This window comes from Patella vulgata, chromosome 6 (assembly GCF_932274485.2).
Source record: "Patella vulgata chromosome 6, xgPatVulg1.2, whole genome shotgun sequence".
NCBI lineage: Eukaryota > Metazoa > Mollusca > Gastropoda > Patellidae > Patella > Patella vulgata.
This window is the reverse complement of record NC_065884.2, coordinates 1,374,890-1,396,430: the sequence shown is the minus strand read 5'-3', so window position 1 is coordinate 1,396,430 and position 21,541 is coordinate 1,374,890. Positions and strand designations below refer to the sequence as shown.

At 36.0% G+C, this 21,541-nt stretch overlaps 1 protein-coding gene across 1 annotated transcript in view; it reads right to left on the bottom strand.

Annotated features, from left to right (window-relative positions):
- LOC126824170 (uncharacterized) overlaps window positions 1–21,541 on the bottom strand; it is a 62,760-nt gene that overhangs the window by 18,979 nt on the left and 22,240 nt on the right. Inside the window, exons 7-10 of the mRNA XM_056101661.1 lie at window positions 20,767–20,856; window positions 14,903–15,151; window positions 11,721–11,771; window positions 10,724–10,847 (exon numbers count right to left, since the gene is read on the bottom strand). Coding sequence (XP_055957636.1) covers window positions 10,724–10,847; window positions 11,721–11,771; window positions 14,903–15,151; window positions 20,767–20,856 — 514 coding nt within the window. The remainder of the gene's footprint in view (window positions 1–10,723; window positions 10,848–11,720; window positions 11,772–14,902; window positions 15,152–20,766; window positions 20,857–21,541) is intronic.

The window sequence follows — 21,541 nt, the reverse complement described above, 5'->3', positions numbered from 1 at the left end:
ATGCATGAGGTTGGACAGGTGACCCTAGTTCTTGTCATTATACAAGCAGGGAATCGACACCACGCCAGTTGACTCAATGACAGACCTTATGATACAATGTGCACACATTAACCATTCAGCCACCCCCCCACACCAACTCCTCAACAGTAACAAGCAGTCATGTTAAATATATTAACAGTAAAATATCAACGGCAACTAACTGGTATTTCAAATATATGAATTTTCAAAATTTTTACACGAATAGGTAGTCTTGAAAACGTAAAATATAGAAATGAAAAATCACCAATGTACAATTTTTTTCCTATATTACACCTTGTCTGAGATCGAATACCTTGTCCGAGATCCAACACCTGTCCGAGATCCAAAGCCTGTCCAAGATCCAATACCTTTTCCGAGATCCTTATCTAAGATCAGACCAGGATTGGTTGGGGGTGGGGGGTGGGGGTGGGGGGAAGGGAGGGCTGATCCTGCTACAGCCAGGGGCCCTATATTGAAGGGACCCATAAATTATTTCTAAGCAATTTACGACCTTATTTATCAGTTTGAGCCAAATAAATCTATCATACTATCATGTCAATAGCATTTGTGATGGACAATGACCGGAATCTATTTCACCATTGATACAAGGGTCCCTGAGATATTTTCAACCAGGTACCCCATGTAACCGTAATCTGGAGATCCTATATGTAATACCTTGTTTGAGATTCTGCTGACCTCTATAATTATTCCGATATATCCACATGGGTAGGCGTATATCACTAGTATTCAAATATCACAAAACATCAAGTCAACAGTACGTAGTAGTGTAATAAAAATATATGATATATTCTACACACTTCCTTATGGTGACTATTCAGTCCATTGATCTATTCTACGTGACTGATTGGCTGTTGAATCACGGACATTCTGGGTGTAGAGCTACACAAATTGATTATTAACATTTAATTTAGAAAATAAAATAAAAATATCAACTCAGCTATGACAAGGTTTGGGGGCATTTGTGTGGAACTTTTCACCACAAGAATTCCACAAGATATTGGAATCAGAAAACAAAACATTTTTCTTTAAAAAATTTCTTCTCAGACCCCTCTATATGCCTACCAGTTACCACATTCCACAAGATTTTTGACTGATACACTGTTTTGGGTCCGTATATATTTTTCACCACAAGAAATTGGGACGTTGAAAAAAAAAAATCAATTTAAGCAAAATAAAAAATACACCTTAATGTGTTAATCTATCCCCTTCTGTCATACAATTTGGATATTACAATTTACATGACAATGTTAGCGAATATGAAAACAAATCCCAGTTAGAATTCATCAATTATATAATTCTTCTAACAAAATATTTCATCTTTGAATTAAAATATATAGGTAATACTTACACTGTGTAACGAACATGATATGGCTTATATAAGAAACAGGGCTAAATGTGAAATATCCGCAATCCCTAATGTGAGTTGAAAATGGCAATGTGATTTATCATACGACTATAAACATGATTTAATTTGCTCATCAACCCTGGTACAGTGTATATTAAATTTGTTTAATTATGTCTTTTATTGGCATTGAACTATACAACTGTCTACATTTTACATTATCTATTTTTGAGCTATTATAGCAAGAATGGCTAGCTCTTTATCTAAATGTATCTTTAATACACTGCTGTATAATTCAACAACCAAAATTTATTAGAGGAAATGTTCTATAAGCATGCATTTTATATCCTTTCCAAAAAAGTCACAGAAAATATATTAAACTGAGTTTCAGAATACAATTTATTGAAGTGAGACAGCATAAGGCAAATGTTTATTGCTGTAACTCAGCAATGTTAAGTCAACATGAAGATATAAAAAATATTAACTTTAAATTTGGTGGTCATTAGGAGAGGTCATTATTACAAATGTTGAATATAAGAATGAACTGTTAATTCTGGAAGTTGTTTCCCAACTGTATATAACATCAAACAATTGAAAATTGGACAAATATTGTGTTTTAGCCGATAGCTCTAGATAAACAGAGGTTTCTATCATCCTAGTGGTTACAATTCTCAGGGAATTTTGACACAGTTAAACATACATTATTCAAGAGCTGAATCTGCCAATTGCAGGTCTTTCTTTAGGCCTGAAATGTTATCTAAATTATTAATTAGACATTAATTAACTTATCCAGACCATAATCAACTCTCGATGGCATTGCTAGCCTGCGATATTTACTTGATTAGAACCTGGTCTGCTGCTTCTGATTAAATCAAAAAATGGATAATCGAGACTATGGTTTTTTTTATCGTACTGACTTTCGTAATGATGATCGAGGCTAGGCCCAAAATTCAATCACTAAACACTCGGTTCAGGGTGGATCAATTTGACTGAAATTTTCAGCAAGTTACCTTTACATTATCTAGTTTTTACACTATTATAGCAAGAACTGCCAGCTCTTTATCTAATCTCCCATAATGTATCTTGCTGCCATTTTGACCCTGCCCCACTCTTATCTTTAATGAGAGAGAAAGAAATGGGGTTTAGAGTTCACTCGACACAAACTTGGTCATTTCGGGACTAACATATGGTTTAATTTTATTTACATAATTCGCTTGCGAGTAGGGGTCTTTAGCAGTGGGAGGAAACCGGAGGCCCCGGAGAAAACCCACGAGGTTGGACAGGCGACCCTACTCCTTGCCACATACAACCGGGGATTCGAAACCACGCCAGTCAACTCAATGACAGACTTTATGATACAGCACGCACACGCTAACCATTCAGCCATCCAACCCCGCTATCTTTAATAAATAATTTACATACCTCATAATACTAAGATAACAACAACTACTGGTGTCTCATAAAAAAACATGTCTAACAATAACTGGTGTCTCATCACAACATGTCTAACAATAACTGCTGTCTCATCACAACATGTCTAACAATAACTGGTGTCTCATCACAACATGTCTAACAATAACTGCTGTCTCATCACAACATATCTAACAACAACACTGCTGTCTCAGCACAACAGGTCCATCATATTATAAAATATACAACTAATGTGACACCCATGTCTATTTAAAAACTGTCTGTTCATCAACTAATATTTCAAGATCTCATAATATATCTTACAAACAGTTTATCCCGGATGTGGTGTATTGACTTATTTTAAAATATATGACAAATATGAACACACGTTTTTTAATGAATGACTGGATTCTGTTGATCTAAATGACTTCTGTGAAATATATTATCTATTAACAGTTTGTTATGTGTAGAGATATATACTATGATTAATTAGCAACTTGTTTACTTCGTTATCAACTAGATAATTATCATGTCACAGCTGACATTCATGATGAGTTTATTTGACACTAACGAGCAACATTATTTCTCTTGTTTTAAAGTTTGATGATCAATTTTTTCCGTACCATTCGAACGACTAGACAGCTGTCCTTGTCAGGCCCTCCATCCTGACCACTGACAAGGGGATACCATGCCTGTAAAGTTTGATGATCGGTTTAAGTTTGGGGTAGTGTCGTCTGTTTTTGAGTCAGGTGGCGTGGGTTCAATCCCACGCTTGTACATGACAAGGACTAGGTTTGGCTGTTTTCTCCGGGTCTCCCAGTTTCGCTGCTAAACCAAATTATTGAAATAAAATTGAACCATGTTGGTCCCAAAATGACCTAGTTTGTGTTTGAGTGGATGCTATAGTAATTAGTTATGGCCGATTCAGAAACGGAAAAGTTGGCCTAATCATAATAAAAAAAATAAATAATAAAAAAAAAAAATGTAGAAAGGACTAGCAGTGTAACTGTTGACATAATCAAATTACAATTATTGTTTTAAAAATTGAACGTAAATCACTTTATGTAATTCAAATTATATTAATATTTGCCTTCAGACCCATTTTTGTCTATTTTAAGGTTTTAAAGCATAGAGCTATACAATTACAAACAATATTCTCTAATTAGTTTTATTCAATATATTCTGGACATCACTTATATCATGTCGTGCATTCAGAGACCAACATATTCATAAAGTAGGCCTAGATGAAATCCTAAATAATAAAATCATAAGCCACAAATTTTACATCCAATACAAAATGTATTCTCAAAAATCACCAGTTCAAAATGTTTAAAGTAAGTCTAAGGCTAGATGAAACCCTAAATCATAAGCCACAAATTTTAATCTAATCTTTAAATGGTATTTAGTGATTGGGAAACACATTAACAGAACACAATTTTTATGGAAAACAATCACTGGTTTTATTCTAAAAGCACAACATTTCAACAAGTACCCTCTTATGTTATCATTGTGTTTGATAAGAGAGTGAGATAGAGAGAGAGAGAGAGAGAGAGAGAGAGGGAGACAGAGAGAGAGAGGGAGACAGAGAGAGAGAGAGAGAGAGAGAGAGATAGAGAGATGGGGTTTAAGTCCACTCGTCACATACTAGGTCATTTCGGGACTAACACATAGTTTAATTTTATTTCAATAATTTGCTTGCGAGTAGGGGTCTTTAGCAGTGGGAGGAAACCGGAGGACCCGGAGAAAACCCACGAGGTTGGACAGACGACCCTACTCCTTGTCACGTACAACCAGTGATTTGAAACCACGCCAGTTGGCTCAATGACAAGACCTTATGATACAGCGCGCACATGAAAACCATTCGGTCATGCAACCCCCTCGACAGCAATAAGAGAATACTTATCGAAACGCCGTGCTTTTAGAATAAAACCAGTGATTGTTTCTCATAAAAATACTGTTCTGTTAACACAAAGTTTACATCAAATACATATTATAGTATTCTAAGTTTTCACTCCCCACTGACGATATAGTATTCTAAGTTTTACTTGATTCAAAATGATCACGTTGATAATAAGTCAACCTATATTTAATCAGCTTAGTAAGATCATAAAAAAGAAACAAATCTTACCGCATGATGATATCCAGACATGCAACGGTATAAAACACGCTACAGTTAGACCAAAATAAATATTCCAAATTAGGTCTTTAACGAATAATTAATATGACAAAACAAAATACTGATAATATGATGAGACATGTCACCTGATAGGTAAAGTTCGCATTAGTAACCATGGTAACAATGATTTCAAATCCCATCAGACATCAATTAAGCATTAATGAACTCCATTGTTACCAGGTAATAACCACAGGTAAAGGTAAAGACTAAATAAATCATAGACTGGTTTTAGTTTACACAACAACTTAAAAAAATCATCCACATCAGAAATTAGCAAAAATAAATTAAAGGTTCACAATAATACAAGTTTTATTTTTAAACAATATTTTTGTTCAGGATTTCTGAATGGGATTGGGGAATACTGAATGGGATTGGGGAATACTGAATGGGAATGGGGAATACTGAATGGGATTGGGGAACACTGAATGGGATTGGGGAATGGCTTAGCCCATGTAAAAACCTCTCCCTAATACAAATTCAAAAAGATATATCTTTCAAAAATCACCTATATCTCAGTTTATGTTTTTATATTGATTCTGTGATTAATTTTATCTCTAGAATACCTTTTAAACTATGTGAATTAAGTGAAGTGCCACAGAGCAACATACTGATCATCACTATGTTATATAAGATTATTTCATTATTTATTTACTAAAAGCAAATCAAAACTTATCGGCTTGTACAAAATCAAACAGCCATATTTATTTATTTAATAATAAAGACAAATACAAAAATAATCTACTATTATTTCAAATTATTAAATGCATAAAAATAATTTTGTTTTGTTCTTAGTTATTTCTTTTAAATGTGGATCTACTTTTTAACGAAAATGTCCTTTATATACATGTATCTTGTTTTTTCACGATGTTCTGTAATATTTTATTGATTTTCACTCCATGTTGTACCGCCTATCGAGATCAGTGTTGATGTAATTGGTGTTAAATAATAAATATTATTATTATTATCAAACTTTTTTACACTGTTATAAAACATGGAGGGGGGGGGGCACGATGGCTAAGTGACTAAGACCCTGGCCCTCTAGCCCAGAAATGAAATGAAATGTGGTTTTATGGCACGTCAGCTCCAACCGGGCTATATTGCGCCAAACATATGCGCTAGCCCGGAGATCGCTGGCTCGATCTCAGTGTTGGTCGAGAATGTTCATCAAGATTTTCTGGCGTGGTTTTCCCCTTCTCAGTGGTGCAGGATCGAGGACCTGACAAGGACAGCTGTCTAGTAATTCGGATGGGACTGGGACAAAAAATGAGGTCAGGTATACACTTTAACATACACGTAAAAGATCCCTTGGCAAAATTTCCCTCATAGCACACTGTATGGAGTATGCCCGTCTTCATTAGCCCAGTTGGAGCAGAACAGGTGTTAAACCCCATTTGATTCTATAAAACATGGCAACAGAGAGATATGGAATAATTCTCTCATGTGTTCAGTGTATCGTGTTACCTGACAATATCAGCTGATATATATATCCAGGTGTCAATGTCATCACTAGGCGTTGGCTGATGAGAAAACCAGGTAAAAACCTTTGATCTTTAGTTAAAGGGATAGATACCGGTAATACTATTGATATCTCTTTTATGTGGATGGTTAATTCTGCTTATTATTATTTCATGGGACTAACATATGGTTTATTTATTTCAATAACTTGCTAGTGTGTAGGGGTCTTTAGCTGGTTTTTTTTATGGTTAACACGTGTGCTTTCCATCATAAGGTTTGTCATCGAGTCAAGTGGCATGGTTTTGATTCGTGACAAGGAGGAATAGTGTCGCCTGTCCAACCTCGTGGGTTTTACTCTGGGTCCTCCAATTTCCTCCTACTACTAAAGACCCCTATGCACAAGCGATTGATTGGAAAAAAATTAAATCTCTCTATCTCTCTCTCTCATTTATTGCTTGCATGTCGGGGTCTGTAGCAGGGGATGGAAACCAGACATCCCTTCTCACATACAAGCTGGGAATCAAAACCATGTCACTTGAACCAGTGACAGACCTTATGGTTCAAAGCGCACCCACCCATCCCCCATATGTTACATCAAGACTGAGTATCAATTTCAAGTCAATCAGATGATAACTTTCACCTCCAGAGTTTCTACAGAATATTTTTCAGTGTTCAAAGGGCAACAACTCTAATAGTAATAACAGGAATTCACTGAAAATCTATAGAATTCTCATTTCATGACAAGAGTGAGGAATGCGATTTAACATCCACCCAACAAAGACAAGGTCATTTTGGGACTAATATATGGTTCAATTTTATTGCACTAGGGGGTCTTAAACCATGGGAGAAAACCAGAAGACCCAGAGAAAACCCACATGGTGAGGTAGGCCCCCTTACTCCTTGTCACATACAAGCGAGGAATCAAAACCACGGCACTTGAATCTATGACAAACAAGTAAACCACTCAACAACCCTACACAAAAACAAAAACTGGTAAGCTGATACCATTGACTAATGAGTAATGACAATTATTGTCATTAAATCATATAAGTGGTCATTATTATAAAGTTATCAACTAGTATGTGTATAGAAACTGCTTAGAAATTATACAGTAGTCATTAATTAGCAGGTGTGTAACTAGCTGTAAAAGCGTGACTATTTATAACACCCATCATCACCATTGAATACACAAACCTGGGGCCTGTTTCACGAAATTTTAACTAAGATAAAATCCAAATTTTAGTAATTTGATTGGATAATATTAGATTGATTTTAGTGCTTAGCCAATAAAAATTGAAGTATCTACTAAAATTGGATTTTATCTTTAGTTAAAATTTCAAGAAACAGGGCCCTGGAAAATAGTGGTGTATATATCATTCAATAGTCACAGTTTTAACATATAGTGACATAACACCTACTTAATGACTACTGCCTGATTACTAACAATTTTAAATAACTAATACAAATTATGTATATAAACTGATGACTTGGATCTATTTGTGTCCTTTATAAAAGTTATTTGTGGGTTAGTCTACGAACCAAAGACAGACGGACCAATCTGATTAAAATACAGATCCTATTTCGTTTCGTTTTTTATAGTTCAAAATGTCGTTTTACATGTCTTTATTTACTACACTAGGATCTGGATGATGTGAGGGTGAGAGATTAGCCAATGAAACAGTCTGTTACGGCAGGGTTTTGGCGTGAGGTGCAGGGAACTGTGGGTAATCGTTAATTGGTTAATTAAATGTCTGAGATCATAGAGTAAAAAAAACCCTTGTATAACCTCTGATGCAACCTTGCACTACAACCGTCAGATCTTCATGTATAGTGTAGGCCATCGAAAGTATAAAAAAACAAACCGAATATAGATCTGTATTTTAATCAGATTGCAGACGGAGAGAAAGAGAGAAATGTTTTTAACGTCCACTCGACACAAACTAGGTCATTCCGGGACTAACATATTGTTCAATTTTATTTCAATAATTTGCTTGCGTGTAGGGGTCTTTAGCAAGGGGAGGAAACCGGAGGACCCGGAGAAAACCCAAGAGATTGGACAGGCGACCCAACTCCTTGTCACTTACAACTGGGGAATCGTAACTATGCCAGCTGACTCAATGACAGACCTTATGATACAGTACGCACGCATTAACTATTCAGCCATCTAACCCCCCAGATTGCAGACGGACGATGGGAATGACAAAATAAGATCAATATCGTCGGTGAAGTGTCAAAAGGGTGTATCTAAGAATTTCTAAAAATTAAGAAATAGAACCTTTCCAGAAATCAAGATACAACATTTAGACACATGATACCCATAACAGTTCTAATTGGCGTAGAGATACACAGCTTAGACAGAAATGTGCATATTTATTTAACTAATTTCCCGAGATACACCGTATTGACACTTCACTGACGATATAAAAACTATAAAAAAAAGATAACATACCTGTTACTACTGTTTCTGTTTAACTGGTCACGGAAACTTCACCATCAATTATACACAAGTACAAACTCCTGGGCGATATTTCATAGAGCTGGGCGATATTTTGGATTTTTGATATAAAACCATCACAGAAATAAAAACCGTCAAAAATACCATCTTCAGAAAAATATCAAAAAAACGAACAAACCGCGATATACAGAGACTTCATCATCAAATATACACAGATACATACGTACAAAACTTATTGTCTGAATCTTGTGATCAGGTATCACAGTAAGAAACAGAATTTACCTGATCATAAAAATAACGTAAAACATGTATCTTAAGCCACGTTTACATTACAAATTTTAAGCGTGCCAGGCTTTGCGCGGTTACTTTTTTGTAGTGTAAACCGGTCAAACATAAGCGTGCCGTACTGAGTACCATGCCAATTTGGCCCACTGAAGTGGGGTGGTCTCGGCATGGTGGCAGGCACGGCACGGTTAAATTTTCGTAGTGTAAATGCTATCCGGTCTGAGAATGGTTCTCAGTACGGATTACTATGTATGCACCAAATGAACCTTGACCTTTTTCACGCAAACTTAGCCCAAGCTAAATCAACCGAAATAATTGTTTTCATCCGGGTAATTTGACACAGTTCCGAAACTGGTTATTTTAGAGTAATGTAAACAGGTCAATTTCTTAAAATAAATCACGGCCGGCTGATCGCGGACAAGTGTAAACAGGGCTTTAATGTTTGAAAGTATGTGATATTCGTTAAAGATATTCTCATCAGATTACTTTCAGTAGAAAATTAAAATCAGCCATCTATTTGTTGTTAATTATCTCTAGTACTGTATGTAGTTAAGGTCTTTGACTTTTGAATCCATTTCGTGTTCAATGACCTTGTTAACCCTTTGTTCTAGTCATGGGCCTTTTGTATGGTGATTGACCTTTTAATCCTTTGTAAGGCTGTTTACCTTTTAACTCTTTGTATGACAGCTGACCTTTTAATCCCATGTTATAGCCATTGACCTTTTAACACATTGTCCTTTTAGGGGATCACGTGGCTAAGTGGGTAAGACGCTGGCTCGCTAGCCTGGAGGTCGCATGTTCCATCCCTGCATTGGCCGAGAAAGTTCATCCATATTTTCCGGCATAGTTTCCCTTTGTCAGTGATGCAGGACGGAGGGCCTGACAAGGACAGCCGTCTAGTCGTTCGGATGGGACGTTAACCGAGGTCCCGTGTACATATCGTCGTGCATGTAAAAGATCCCTTGGCAGTTGGAATTCGATATAAGAGTAGGCCGTAGCGCCGTAGCGCCGTTGCCCAGGCAAAATTTCCATATCAGCACACTGTATGGTGTATGCCCGTCTTCATTAGCCCAGGTTAGGAGCAGAACAGTAGGACGTTAAACCCCATTTCATTTCATTTTATTTCATTTACATTGTCCTTTTAACCCTTTGATACAGTCATTGACCTTTTAGCCATTTGTTATAGTCATTGACTTTTTAACCCTTTGTTAGGGTCATTGACCCCTTTTCATGGCTTTTTTACCCTTCCAGATCTAGATGATAAAACTTTCTCGGCCAATGCAGGGATTGACCCCGCAACCTCCAGCCTTTCGAGCCAGCGTCTTTATCCACTTAGCCACCGTTGCTCCCTTTCTAGCAATATCCTCTACATGTTTACTGACCAATGATAGGAGGTTAGTATGAATGAATGAAATGTGGTTTTAATATTTTATGGCACGTCAGCTCCAACCGGGCTATATTGCGCCATGAGGTTAGTAAAGTAGCCTATTAGACAAATAAACTTATTATATGCATCCATCATATGTTATTATATTATTTGATTGAATCAACAAGAACTTACCTGGATTTAACTGGTGATTTTTCACTGTTCTTTAAATTGCTACCTGTGGGTATACCTGTAGGTGTACCTGTAGGTGGATTTCTACCATATATAGATAACATGGTTCTAGGTGGTATAGATTCTACTGTAAATATCAAACAGATAAAACAATAGACTATTATAACATAGTACATACATATTGTACAGTTTGTCTCATCTGTTAATCATACAAACATCTGTACCATAGTTGGGGAGATAATTGTCTGATGGAACATGGGGGGGGGGATATTCTGATGGAACAAGGGGGGGGGGAGACAAATATTCTGGTGGAAAAAGGGTTGGGGGGGAATATTCTAGTGAAACAAAGGGGGGGGGGCAAATATTCTGATGGAACAAGGGGGGGGGGGCAAATATTCTGGTGGAAAAAGGGTGGGGGGGGAGAAATATTCTGGTGAGACAAAGGTGGGGGGGAGCAAATATTCTGGTGGTACAAGGGGGGGGGGCAAATATTCTGGGGGGACAAATATTCTGGTGAAACAAAGGGGGGAGGGGGCATTATTTTGGAGGAACAAAGGGGAGGCCATTATTTTGGAGGAACAAAGGAGAGGTCATTTTAGGAACAAAGAGGAGGCCATTATTCTGGAGGAACAAGGGAGAGGTCATTATTCTGGTGAAATATCCGTGGGGGGGGGGGGGGGGGGCTAACATTATGGATGAACAGGAATAAGTCATACACATATAATATATAAATGTATATAAACTGATTTATATTTAATCGTTTCTGTTTTTACTGTAATTTCAAATCAGTTATGTTTGGCGAAATACGAGATGAGTCCAAATTGAATGGCAGTCTGGTTATTCCAGTCTACACAGGTATTATTCCCCTTTGGTATATGTTTAGCCTCGTTCATCAAGATTGTTCTTTACAATTGGAACTTGACAACCCACTCTCACAAACCGTAATATAAACATTATAAAAATAATTCAAGATTTAAAACAAAATATTCCAACAGTGTACCTTTAGATTTTAATGATGATTTTTGTGGAGTAATATTATTAGTTCCTTCAACTAAAATACAAAAAACATACCAAAATAATTAGCTAAAGACTTGAAAACTATTAAACTCATTATCAATTCTAAATTCAAAATGGATGTTGTTTTTTTTATCAAATTACTTAATATAAATAATACATTACATATGCAGTAAGCGATTCATTTAATATGAATAAATTACTAATAAACAGAGAGTGAGAGAGAGACACAGAGTTTATGTCCACTCAACACAATCTAACGGTAGGTCATTTAGGGGCTAACATATGGTTCAGTTTTATTTCAATAATTCGCTTGCCCGTAGGGGTCTTTAGCAGTGGGAGGAAACCGGAGAACCCGGAGAAAACCCACAAGGTTGGACAGGCAACCCTACTCCTTGTCATGTACAACCGGGGAAGCAAAATCACGCCAGTTGACTCAATGACAGACCTTATGATGAAACCATTCGGCCATCCAACTTATAAATAATAAGTTTTATAGTACATATTGTAGTTAGTCAATGTATACTATATATTCCATAGCTATTTCAATTTGTGGCTATTAATTAAATAATTCTTTTATTTTGTTTTATAAATTATTGTAAATAATTAGTTTCATAAAAAGATTAAACTATTCAGTTATTGTAGTTTTATACACAAATATATATAAGCTATATATATACAAAACAGTGACTGCCAGGCAGGATACACACACGTTTTGCAAGAGAAGGATAGAGAACAAGCTACAAACAAACATGATTTTTTGTACAATCAGGGGCAATAATCCAGAAAGTTACGGTCTGAAATGTGCAAAATATCAAAAGGGACAGAGATCTTTGGGATATAAAGACATGTTTCAAGTTTCATTAAAATCGGATAAAAATTGTGGCCTCTAGAGGGTCCACAACCTTCATATAGCATACCAATCTGTTTCACAGAGAATTACGAGTCTCGTATAATATCTTTGTCATAGATGACTGCCTTAACACGTGCTGTCACAGCACGCGGTGTGAATCATTGGCTGAATGGCGCGTGCATTGTTTACATAAGACATAACTGCTTCGGAGAGAATGCTGCATTTTAGTCAATTTAATACCCATTTACACTAAATCGGAAATAATTTTTAACTACAAATACGTCAAACGCCTTTATTTATTTTTCCAAAATATACAAAAAATGTTTTAGAATTTAATTTGTCGCAGGAAAAAAGTTAATATTTCTAGCTCATTAAGCCGCATCAATGTCATCCTTATCAGTGATTGTCGCGGCCAAGCAAATATTCACTGCGGATCAGTGTGATAGCATACTTTTACACAATTTGCGTACAAAGAGCGACCATTTTGTCAGGCAGATTCATTTCAATCTTCCCGAAATGCGAATTCAACCTTCATCATGGTATAATGGTGATATATTTAAACGGTTTTTAAAATCGGAAAAAAAAAAATTTGTGCAAGCTAAAAATGCGAATTTTCTAACAATCAGGAGCCATAATCCGGGAAGTTATGTTCGGATATGAGCGATTATCAAAAGGAACCAAGATCTTAGTGTGTAATGGTGATACTGTATATTCACATGTTGTTTTTTTTAAATCGGATAAAAATTGTGACCTCTAGAGGGACCACAAGATCGTACAATCAAGGGCCATAATTCGGGAAGTTGCGATCCGATATGCAAGAATATCGAAAGGAAATGAGATCTTTGGGTTATAAACTTACATTTCAAGTTTCAACAAAATCGGATAAAAATTGTGACCTCTATAGGGTCCACAAGTGAAAAACACAATTTTTTGTACAACCAGGAGCCATAATCCATGAAGTTACGGTCCGATACATGCCAATATCGAAAGGAACCGAGATCTTATGAAGATAAACCTATATTTTAAGTTTCATTGAAATCGGATAAAAATTGTGACCTGTAGACTGTTCACAAACAACAAACAAATTGTGGACGGACGTCCGGACGAACGGACAAACAGGGGCGACGGCAATATACGTCCACATGAAAATGTGAGTGTATAACAAAAACACATACTATAGCTTGAAAACGTTGAGAGAATACTCCACAATATACTTGTAGCTTATTCTTTAAGTGTCATTTAGTAACTGGGTAGATAGGCTAAACTATAAACATACTTATAGAAAAACAGCTACTCATTTATTTAGGCAATGTTTCGAAGAGTATTGGAAGAGTGTTGTAGTTTTGTCTATATATGCTGCTTAACAATTTGTTTTATTGTATTAGCTTGATAATGTTGAGAGAATACTCTTCGAAACGTTGCCTAAATAAATCAGTAGCTGTTTTTTTTTCTCAATAAATATGTGTTATAGTTTATTTACACTAGTAACTGTTTTCCATGAGTATGAAATGAAATAAAATGAAATGGGGTTTAATGTCCTACTGTTCTGCTCTTATGCAGTGCTAATGAAGACGGGCATACGCCATACAGTGTGCTATGAAGGAAATTTTGCCCGGGCAGCGGCACTATCGCCTACTCTTATATCGAATTCCAACTGCCAAGGGATCTTTTACGTGCATTCCAATGTATACACAGGACCTCGTTTTTTCGTTTCATCCGAAGGACTAGACATCTGTCCTTGTCAGGCCCTCCGTCCTGCATCACTGACAAGGGGGAACCATGCGGGAAAATCTGGATGAACTTTCTCGGCCAATGCAGGGATCGAACACCCGACCTCCAGGCCCATGAGTATGAGATATAGTATATACACTAGTAGTTGTTTTCCATGAGTATGAGATATAGTGTATATCCACTAGTGACTGTTTTCCATGAGTATGAGATATAGTATATACACTAGTAACTGTTTTCCATGAGTATGAGATATAGTCTATACACTAGTAACTGTTTTCCATGAGTATGAGATATAGTCTATATCCACTAGTAACTGTTTTCCATGAGTATGAGATATAGTGTATATACACTAGTAGCTGCAGCTGTTTTCCATGAGTTTTTGTTGTTACTCTATCCAGTTACTAAATGTCATTTAAAGATTAATATCGTCAAGTAATTATATATAGCACATATACACTGGTACAAAGAATAATAATATGAAGTAATAATATTGTATGTTACTAATAAAACTAAGAACTATATTCCCTGTTATCTAATAAATCATTAGATATAAATGTTAAAAAAGAACAAAAAAGAAAACGTACAAGATATGGTCTTCAAAGATGATTTTGGTAAAGATTCTGAAAGTGATTTTTCTTTGAAGTCAAACGTAGTTGTCTTCCCATCCATAGATTCACTACAAGACCCATCTTTAACTAACAGTTCAGCGAATTTACTCTCAAAATCTTCGGTTTGAATAGATTCTAGGTCACTACAATAGCCATTTTGTTTAGGAAGAGATGATGTTAGTTTAGAAGGTGAAAAACTAGTGGATGTGTTTGGTATTAAACTATCTACAAAAATAAAATTAAAAAAATTATTAAATTAAAACTATAGGTGTTTAATAAGTCAATTATTATTAGTTATAAGAAATGAAATCGTATTTAACATCCTACTGTTCAGCACAAACTAAGCATGCACCATGTGGTATGCTATGAGAGAGAGAGAGAGAGAGAGAGAAAGAGAGAGAGAGAGAGTGTAACATCCACTCGACACAAACTAGGTCATTTCGGGACTAACACGTGGTTCAATTTTATTTCAATAATTCTCTGGCGTGTAGGGGTCTTTAGCAGCAAGAGGAAACCAGAGAACCCATAGGGCAGGCAACCCTACTCCTTATCACGTACAATCAGGGAATCAACACCACGCCCCACTGGACTCATGCAATGACAGACCTTATGATACAGCGCGCATGTGCTAACCATTCGGCCATCCAACGCCCCATTTGAAAACACATCACATGGCTTGAGTTGCTCGGGGATAAAATAGAGGTTGTTAAGGTCTTTTCATTCAAAATTAAGCTGTTTTATTCTCTAAAATAGATCCTTTAACTTTATATGCCACACTTGACTGCCATTTTATGCAATTTACCTACACTCAATTTTCATCCACTCAATTATCATTCACTCAATTTACCCACACTCAATTATCATTACCCACACTCAATTTGCATCCACTCAATTTACCTACACTCAAGTTTCATCCACTCAATTTACCTACATTCAATTTACCCACACTCAATTTACCTACGCTCAATTTACCTACGCTCAATTTTCATCCACTCAATCGACTTTTTTCTCTCTTTACTTTTATTCCAGCAAAAATACATAATAAATATATTTCTATTATACCCTGATATTATTTATATATCTCTATAAATAATTCTTCGAAGGTATTATTAGTGAACAGAAATTCGCCCATGTATCTGTTATCACTCGTCACGTCAGTCAGTTATATAGAGGTATGTCTCGTGTTTTCCTTTGGCGTTCGTCACTTCCGATTCATGAAACCGTTATTACTCAGCTATTGTAGCAATGATTTCTGTGTTAAAATTATATTTTGAACGTGTTTAATTAGTTCTATCACATATGTGATAATAACTGACACCAATATTGTCCTTTATAGATGCATTATGTAAGATTTAGATAGAAGAGCTCACAGTTTCAGCTAGAATAGTTCAAAAACAGATAATGAAAAAGGAATATGTTACAAATTTCAGTTAAATTACTTCACTCTGAGTGGAGTTACAAATGAAATGAAATGGGGTTTAACGTCCTACTGTTATGCTCCTATACTGGGCTAATGAAGACGGTCACTCTGAGTGGAGTTACAAATGAAATGAAATGAAATGGGGTTTAACATCCTACTGTTCTGCTCCAACTGGGCTAATGAAGACGGGCACACGCCATACAGTGTGCTATGAGGGACATTTTGCATGGGCAGTGGCACTATATGGCCTACTCTTATATCGAATTCCAACTGCCAAGCAATTATATGCATGCCAGTGTATACATGGAAACTCGGTTTGATATACTATCCGAACGACTACATAGCTGTTCTTGTCAGCCCCCCCCCCCCGCATCCTGCACCGGTGACGTGGGGAAATCACTTCAGAAAATCCTGATGAACTTTTTCGGCCAATCGAAGAGCGGACTTACAGTCATGTGCAGCACAGTGTAGTCTTGATTGTCAATGCTGCTATTGTTATGATACTAAACAAAGTCTTGATTATCCATTTTTAAATTACATCATTAACAGCCAATCGTATTCAAATCTGTTGAAAATCAAAACCATCCAAAGTTCTAGATAGTTATGGACCTGGCATGTAAATTGATGCCCAACGAAAGATCTGTATTAGGCAAATTTAGCCGTTACATAATACATTCTTAATGCATAATGGCTATCTGACTACACAAATGACAACACTAGGCCTTCAATATATCATAAATAAGTTCTGGCTATCCGACTACATATACAAGACAACTATATATAGGCCTTCACTATATTATAAATAAGTTCTGGCTATCTAACTACATACTACATAAAAAACACAACTAGGCCTTCACTATATTATAAATAAGTTCTGGCTATCTGACTACATACTACATAAAAAACACAACTAGGCCTTCACTATATTATAAATAAGTTCTGGCTATCTGACTAACTACACAATTAGGCCTTCAGGCCCTTCACTATATATAAGTTCCGGCTATCTGACTAACTACACAAATAGGCCTTCAGGCCCTTCACTATATATAAGTTCCGGCTATCTGACTACATACTACACAAACAACAAAAGTAGGCCTTCACTACATCATAAATATATTTAAAAGAGAGAGAAATAGTGTTTAAGGTACACTCGTTCCAGGGGTAATATATCGTTCCAGTTTTATTTCAATAATTAGTTTGCGAATTGGGATCTGATTGGCGTGTTCGGACTGGCTTTTTTGACTGGCTTTTTTGACTTACGTGTTCTTACTGACGTGTTCTGACTGGCATGTTTTGATTGGTGTGTTCTGACTGGCATGTTTTGATTGGTGTGTTCTGATTGGCATGTTTTGTTGTCTTTTCAGTGTAGAATTAAAGAAAAAGGATTTGAATTTAATTTCCTCCTTATTCATGAATTTGCTGCGTAGGAATAAAAAAATTATATTTTTGTGCATCTGAAAATTTCCATGGTCAATCGTAATTTATGGACAAGACAATGTCTAAAGTAATTCTCTGGTAGAAAGCGTTATTCTAAACAAATTCTAGTGAAAAGTTAGATTTTGTGGTGAATATTCATGATGTTGAAAGATTAAAGGGTATGAAATGAAATGAAATGGGGTTTAATGTCCTACTGTTCTGCTCCAACTGGGCTAATGAAGAAGGGCATAGGCCATACAGTGTGCTATGAGGGAAATTTTGCCCTGGCAGTGGCACTATGGCCTACTCTTATATCAAATTCCAACTGCCAGGGGACTTTTATGTGCCACTGTGTACACAGGACCTCGGTTTTTCGTCCCATCCGAATGACTAGACAGCTGTCCTTGCCAGACTAACATCATATAGTTAGCCTACATGTTGGTGTGACTCAAGACTGTGAAGTGAACCTCAAAATCGTTGCCACATATTGCTGTGGTAGAAAGCGTTCAACACATGGAAAATCTAGTGAAGAGTTAGAGCCAGGTAAAGCAACCAGAATAAAAAATTTCAAATTTTAATAAGAGAAACTTTGTTGGTTTGTGTCCTATAAGTATAAACCTTAAACAGAAAATCTCCTTGATCTTTGGGGTATATTCTATGTCCTTCTTTCCCCAGCATAACTTCAGTCTCCAATCGGCAAACCTCGGCAGATTCCGGTACCCTACATCTAACCTTGGCTGTATGATAGTAATTGATATGTACCTACGTCCATACATTTGCGATGCGGCTACCGGTTTACTTTAACAAAAAAGTCCCAAAATGGCGTCTTTTGTCGAGTGTATATAACTAAACGAGCAGAGATATTGTCTCAAGGCTGCTGGTTTGATAAAATTCCCTGGTAATTCCCCAAACCCAATGCCAAACTTGACGTTTGTTGATATAATACACTCTCCACAGAAATCTCCATGGGCGCAGCCATTTTTCATCCGGGACCTTTAAAATAGTTCCAATATGGCGGAATTCGTCATACAGCCGAGAGAAGATGCGTAGAATCTGTCGAGGTTTGCCGAGTGCCTCAGTCTCGTGCTTTATCCTACACAGAAAGCACATTAAGGGGAAATAACTAGTATTTTCACAAGAATTATCTCCCTTGACACATTATATTCCTCAATGCAAATGATAAGAAACAAGACTAGTTTTACAACATTGATCTATACTAAGAATTAAGATTAGCTCACTGACTAGATTATGTGCAGAATTATGTGAAATTTTTGTTAAAAAAGTGTAAAAGTGAAACTTAGTTGTTTTTTTTGTTTTTTAATAAATTGTAATAAATCAAACCTTTCTTTTTGCCTGAAGGTGGTTTTATAGCAGTTATAACTTTATCAGAAAAAGTCACAAGCTTTTTTTGCTTTAGTTTTTGTATTTTACATCCACACTTGCAAGCTGACAAAGTACAATACGTAATATTCATTTATTATTAACATAAAAAACATAAAATTTAAACTATGCATAATCTTGATATTAATCAAACTATAATACAGTATGCACAATCGTATTCATTGATTAAACATTTATTATGTAAGATTTAGATAAAGAACTAGCCATTCTTGCTATAATAGTTCGAAAGTAGATGATGTAAAATAAATAATTTGAAAATTTCATTCAAATTACTCTATTGCAAGCGAAGATATTAGCCTTTGAAGGTTTGACAGACGTGTGCAATAATTTCAACCACCGTACTGGTTGATCGAATCTAAGTCTCGGTCCTCCATATTTGATTAAATCAAAGTATCGCTGAACCATTCCAATCTATTTAATATCGGAGAAATCTGATGCCAAAGAGGGTTGATTAAGGCCTGGATCAGTTAATTAATGTCTAATTAATACTTTAGAAAACATTTCCGGCCTAAAGTAAGGCCTGCAATAGGCAGATTTAGCTCTTGCATAATGCATGTTTAATAAATAAAAACTTTAATGAAATTGTTTACTGATAAATATACAACACACTAATTCAATATTTGACCAGAATCTATATTTTGATTTTATTCGTTCGACAGTCTTTCTACTGTTTTTTATCAATATTTGACCAGAATCATATTTTGATTTGTTCTACTGTTTTTATCTATATTTCTATTGATATATTTTACATAAATTTCAAAACGGCATTTTAGGTATATTATTCCTTTAGCATTTTAGCCCAGAAATGCTCTAACTAGAGTTCCTCAGAGAGAGAGAGAAATGGGGTTTAACATCCACTCGACACAAACTAGGTCATTTCGGGACTAATGTGTGGTTTAATTTTATTTTAATACTTTGCTTGCGCGTAGAGGTCTTTAGCAGCGGGAGGAAACCGGAAGACCCGGAGAAAACCCACAAGGTTAGACAGGCGACCCTATTCCTTGTCACATACAACCGGGGAATCAAAACCATGCCAGTTGACTCAAAGATTGACCTTGTGATTCAACACGCACACGCTAACTATTCCGCCATCCAACCCCTCGGCCCGCATGAACTAGTGGTATAATACAGAAAGCTATTTACATATCTGTGGAGGTTTGAAACCGTCAGAATGTTCAGGTAGAGACAGGTACGAACCAGATCACTTTTGTCTAATTTTCCTCTGGGAACTGGAATCCATATAAACAAAATCAAAGATGTCTATATGTGTGTTCGCCCGTCACACTTCTTCGCTGCAAACCATCCCCACATGTTGTATCAAATTTCTTACCATGACCCCATGAATGTTGTAGGCCTTCAAATTCGGGACCACATGCGATTTGGGTATGGAGGTCGGGCGTATCCTGCCACGTCATCACGCTCCACCCCTACATATATATATGCGGTATCAAAATTACCAGCAAATTTACCAGGTATTAGACCATCATATTTAGGCCCCGGGCCATTTTGGACCTGTGTGAATTAGGGCAATGGATGAAGTCTGGTTTCCTGTGAGTCGTCAATATTTACATGGACCAATCAAATGAATATTTATAATTCCTACCTTTACTATGTACAATGGTGGATTTAAAATCATCTGTTTTTATTTTTTCAGCATCACTAACAGGTGTATTCAGATCATCTAGATATCCACCTGGAAAATATTGTATACAGAAAACGCTGTAACTTAAAAACACAATTCATGTAAAATATTCACGAACTCCGAGTCTACAGGGAAATCTCTTCTATGGAGCACGCTGTAACATGGGACACAATTCATGTAAAATATTGTAGAATTTGTGTTCAAAGTTTACACAAAGTTTTTTCTATGGAACGTGTAAATTATTGTATGATTTGTGTTTAAGAGAAAATGAGGTTTAACATCCATTCCATCGATGATCCACATATAATAAACACAATTCATCTAATTCGTATAATTTGTCTATATTTTTAAAAGAGAGAAAAAGAATTCGAGTTTAACACCCTATCAACACAAACTAGATAATTTCAGGACAAACTTTTATTTCAATACTATTTCAATACTACCACTTGACTTATGACCTTATGACCTAAAGTCTACACATGAGATAAATCGACCACCCAACATATTTGTTTTAAAAAATGATGCAACAAATGTTATGTTTAACACACTGCGCATTAGAAAATATCCGTAGAAGAGAGTTTCTGTAAGTAATCTGAACACAAAAGCGTAAAAAGGAACGGATTTTAACATCTTGTGAAAACACTACTATGGCAGCAGAAACATGTATATTTGTATGTAATACGTCAACTTGGAAAATCCTGACAATGCAGCAATTGGCAATAATTTCATTGTACAG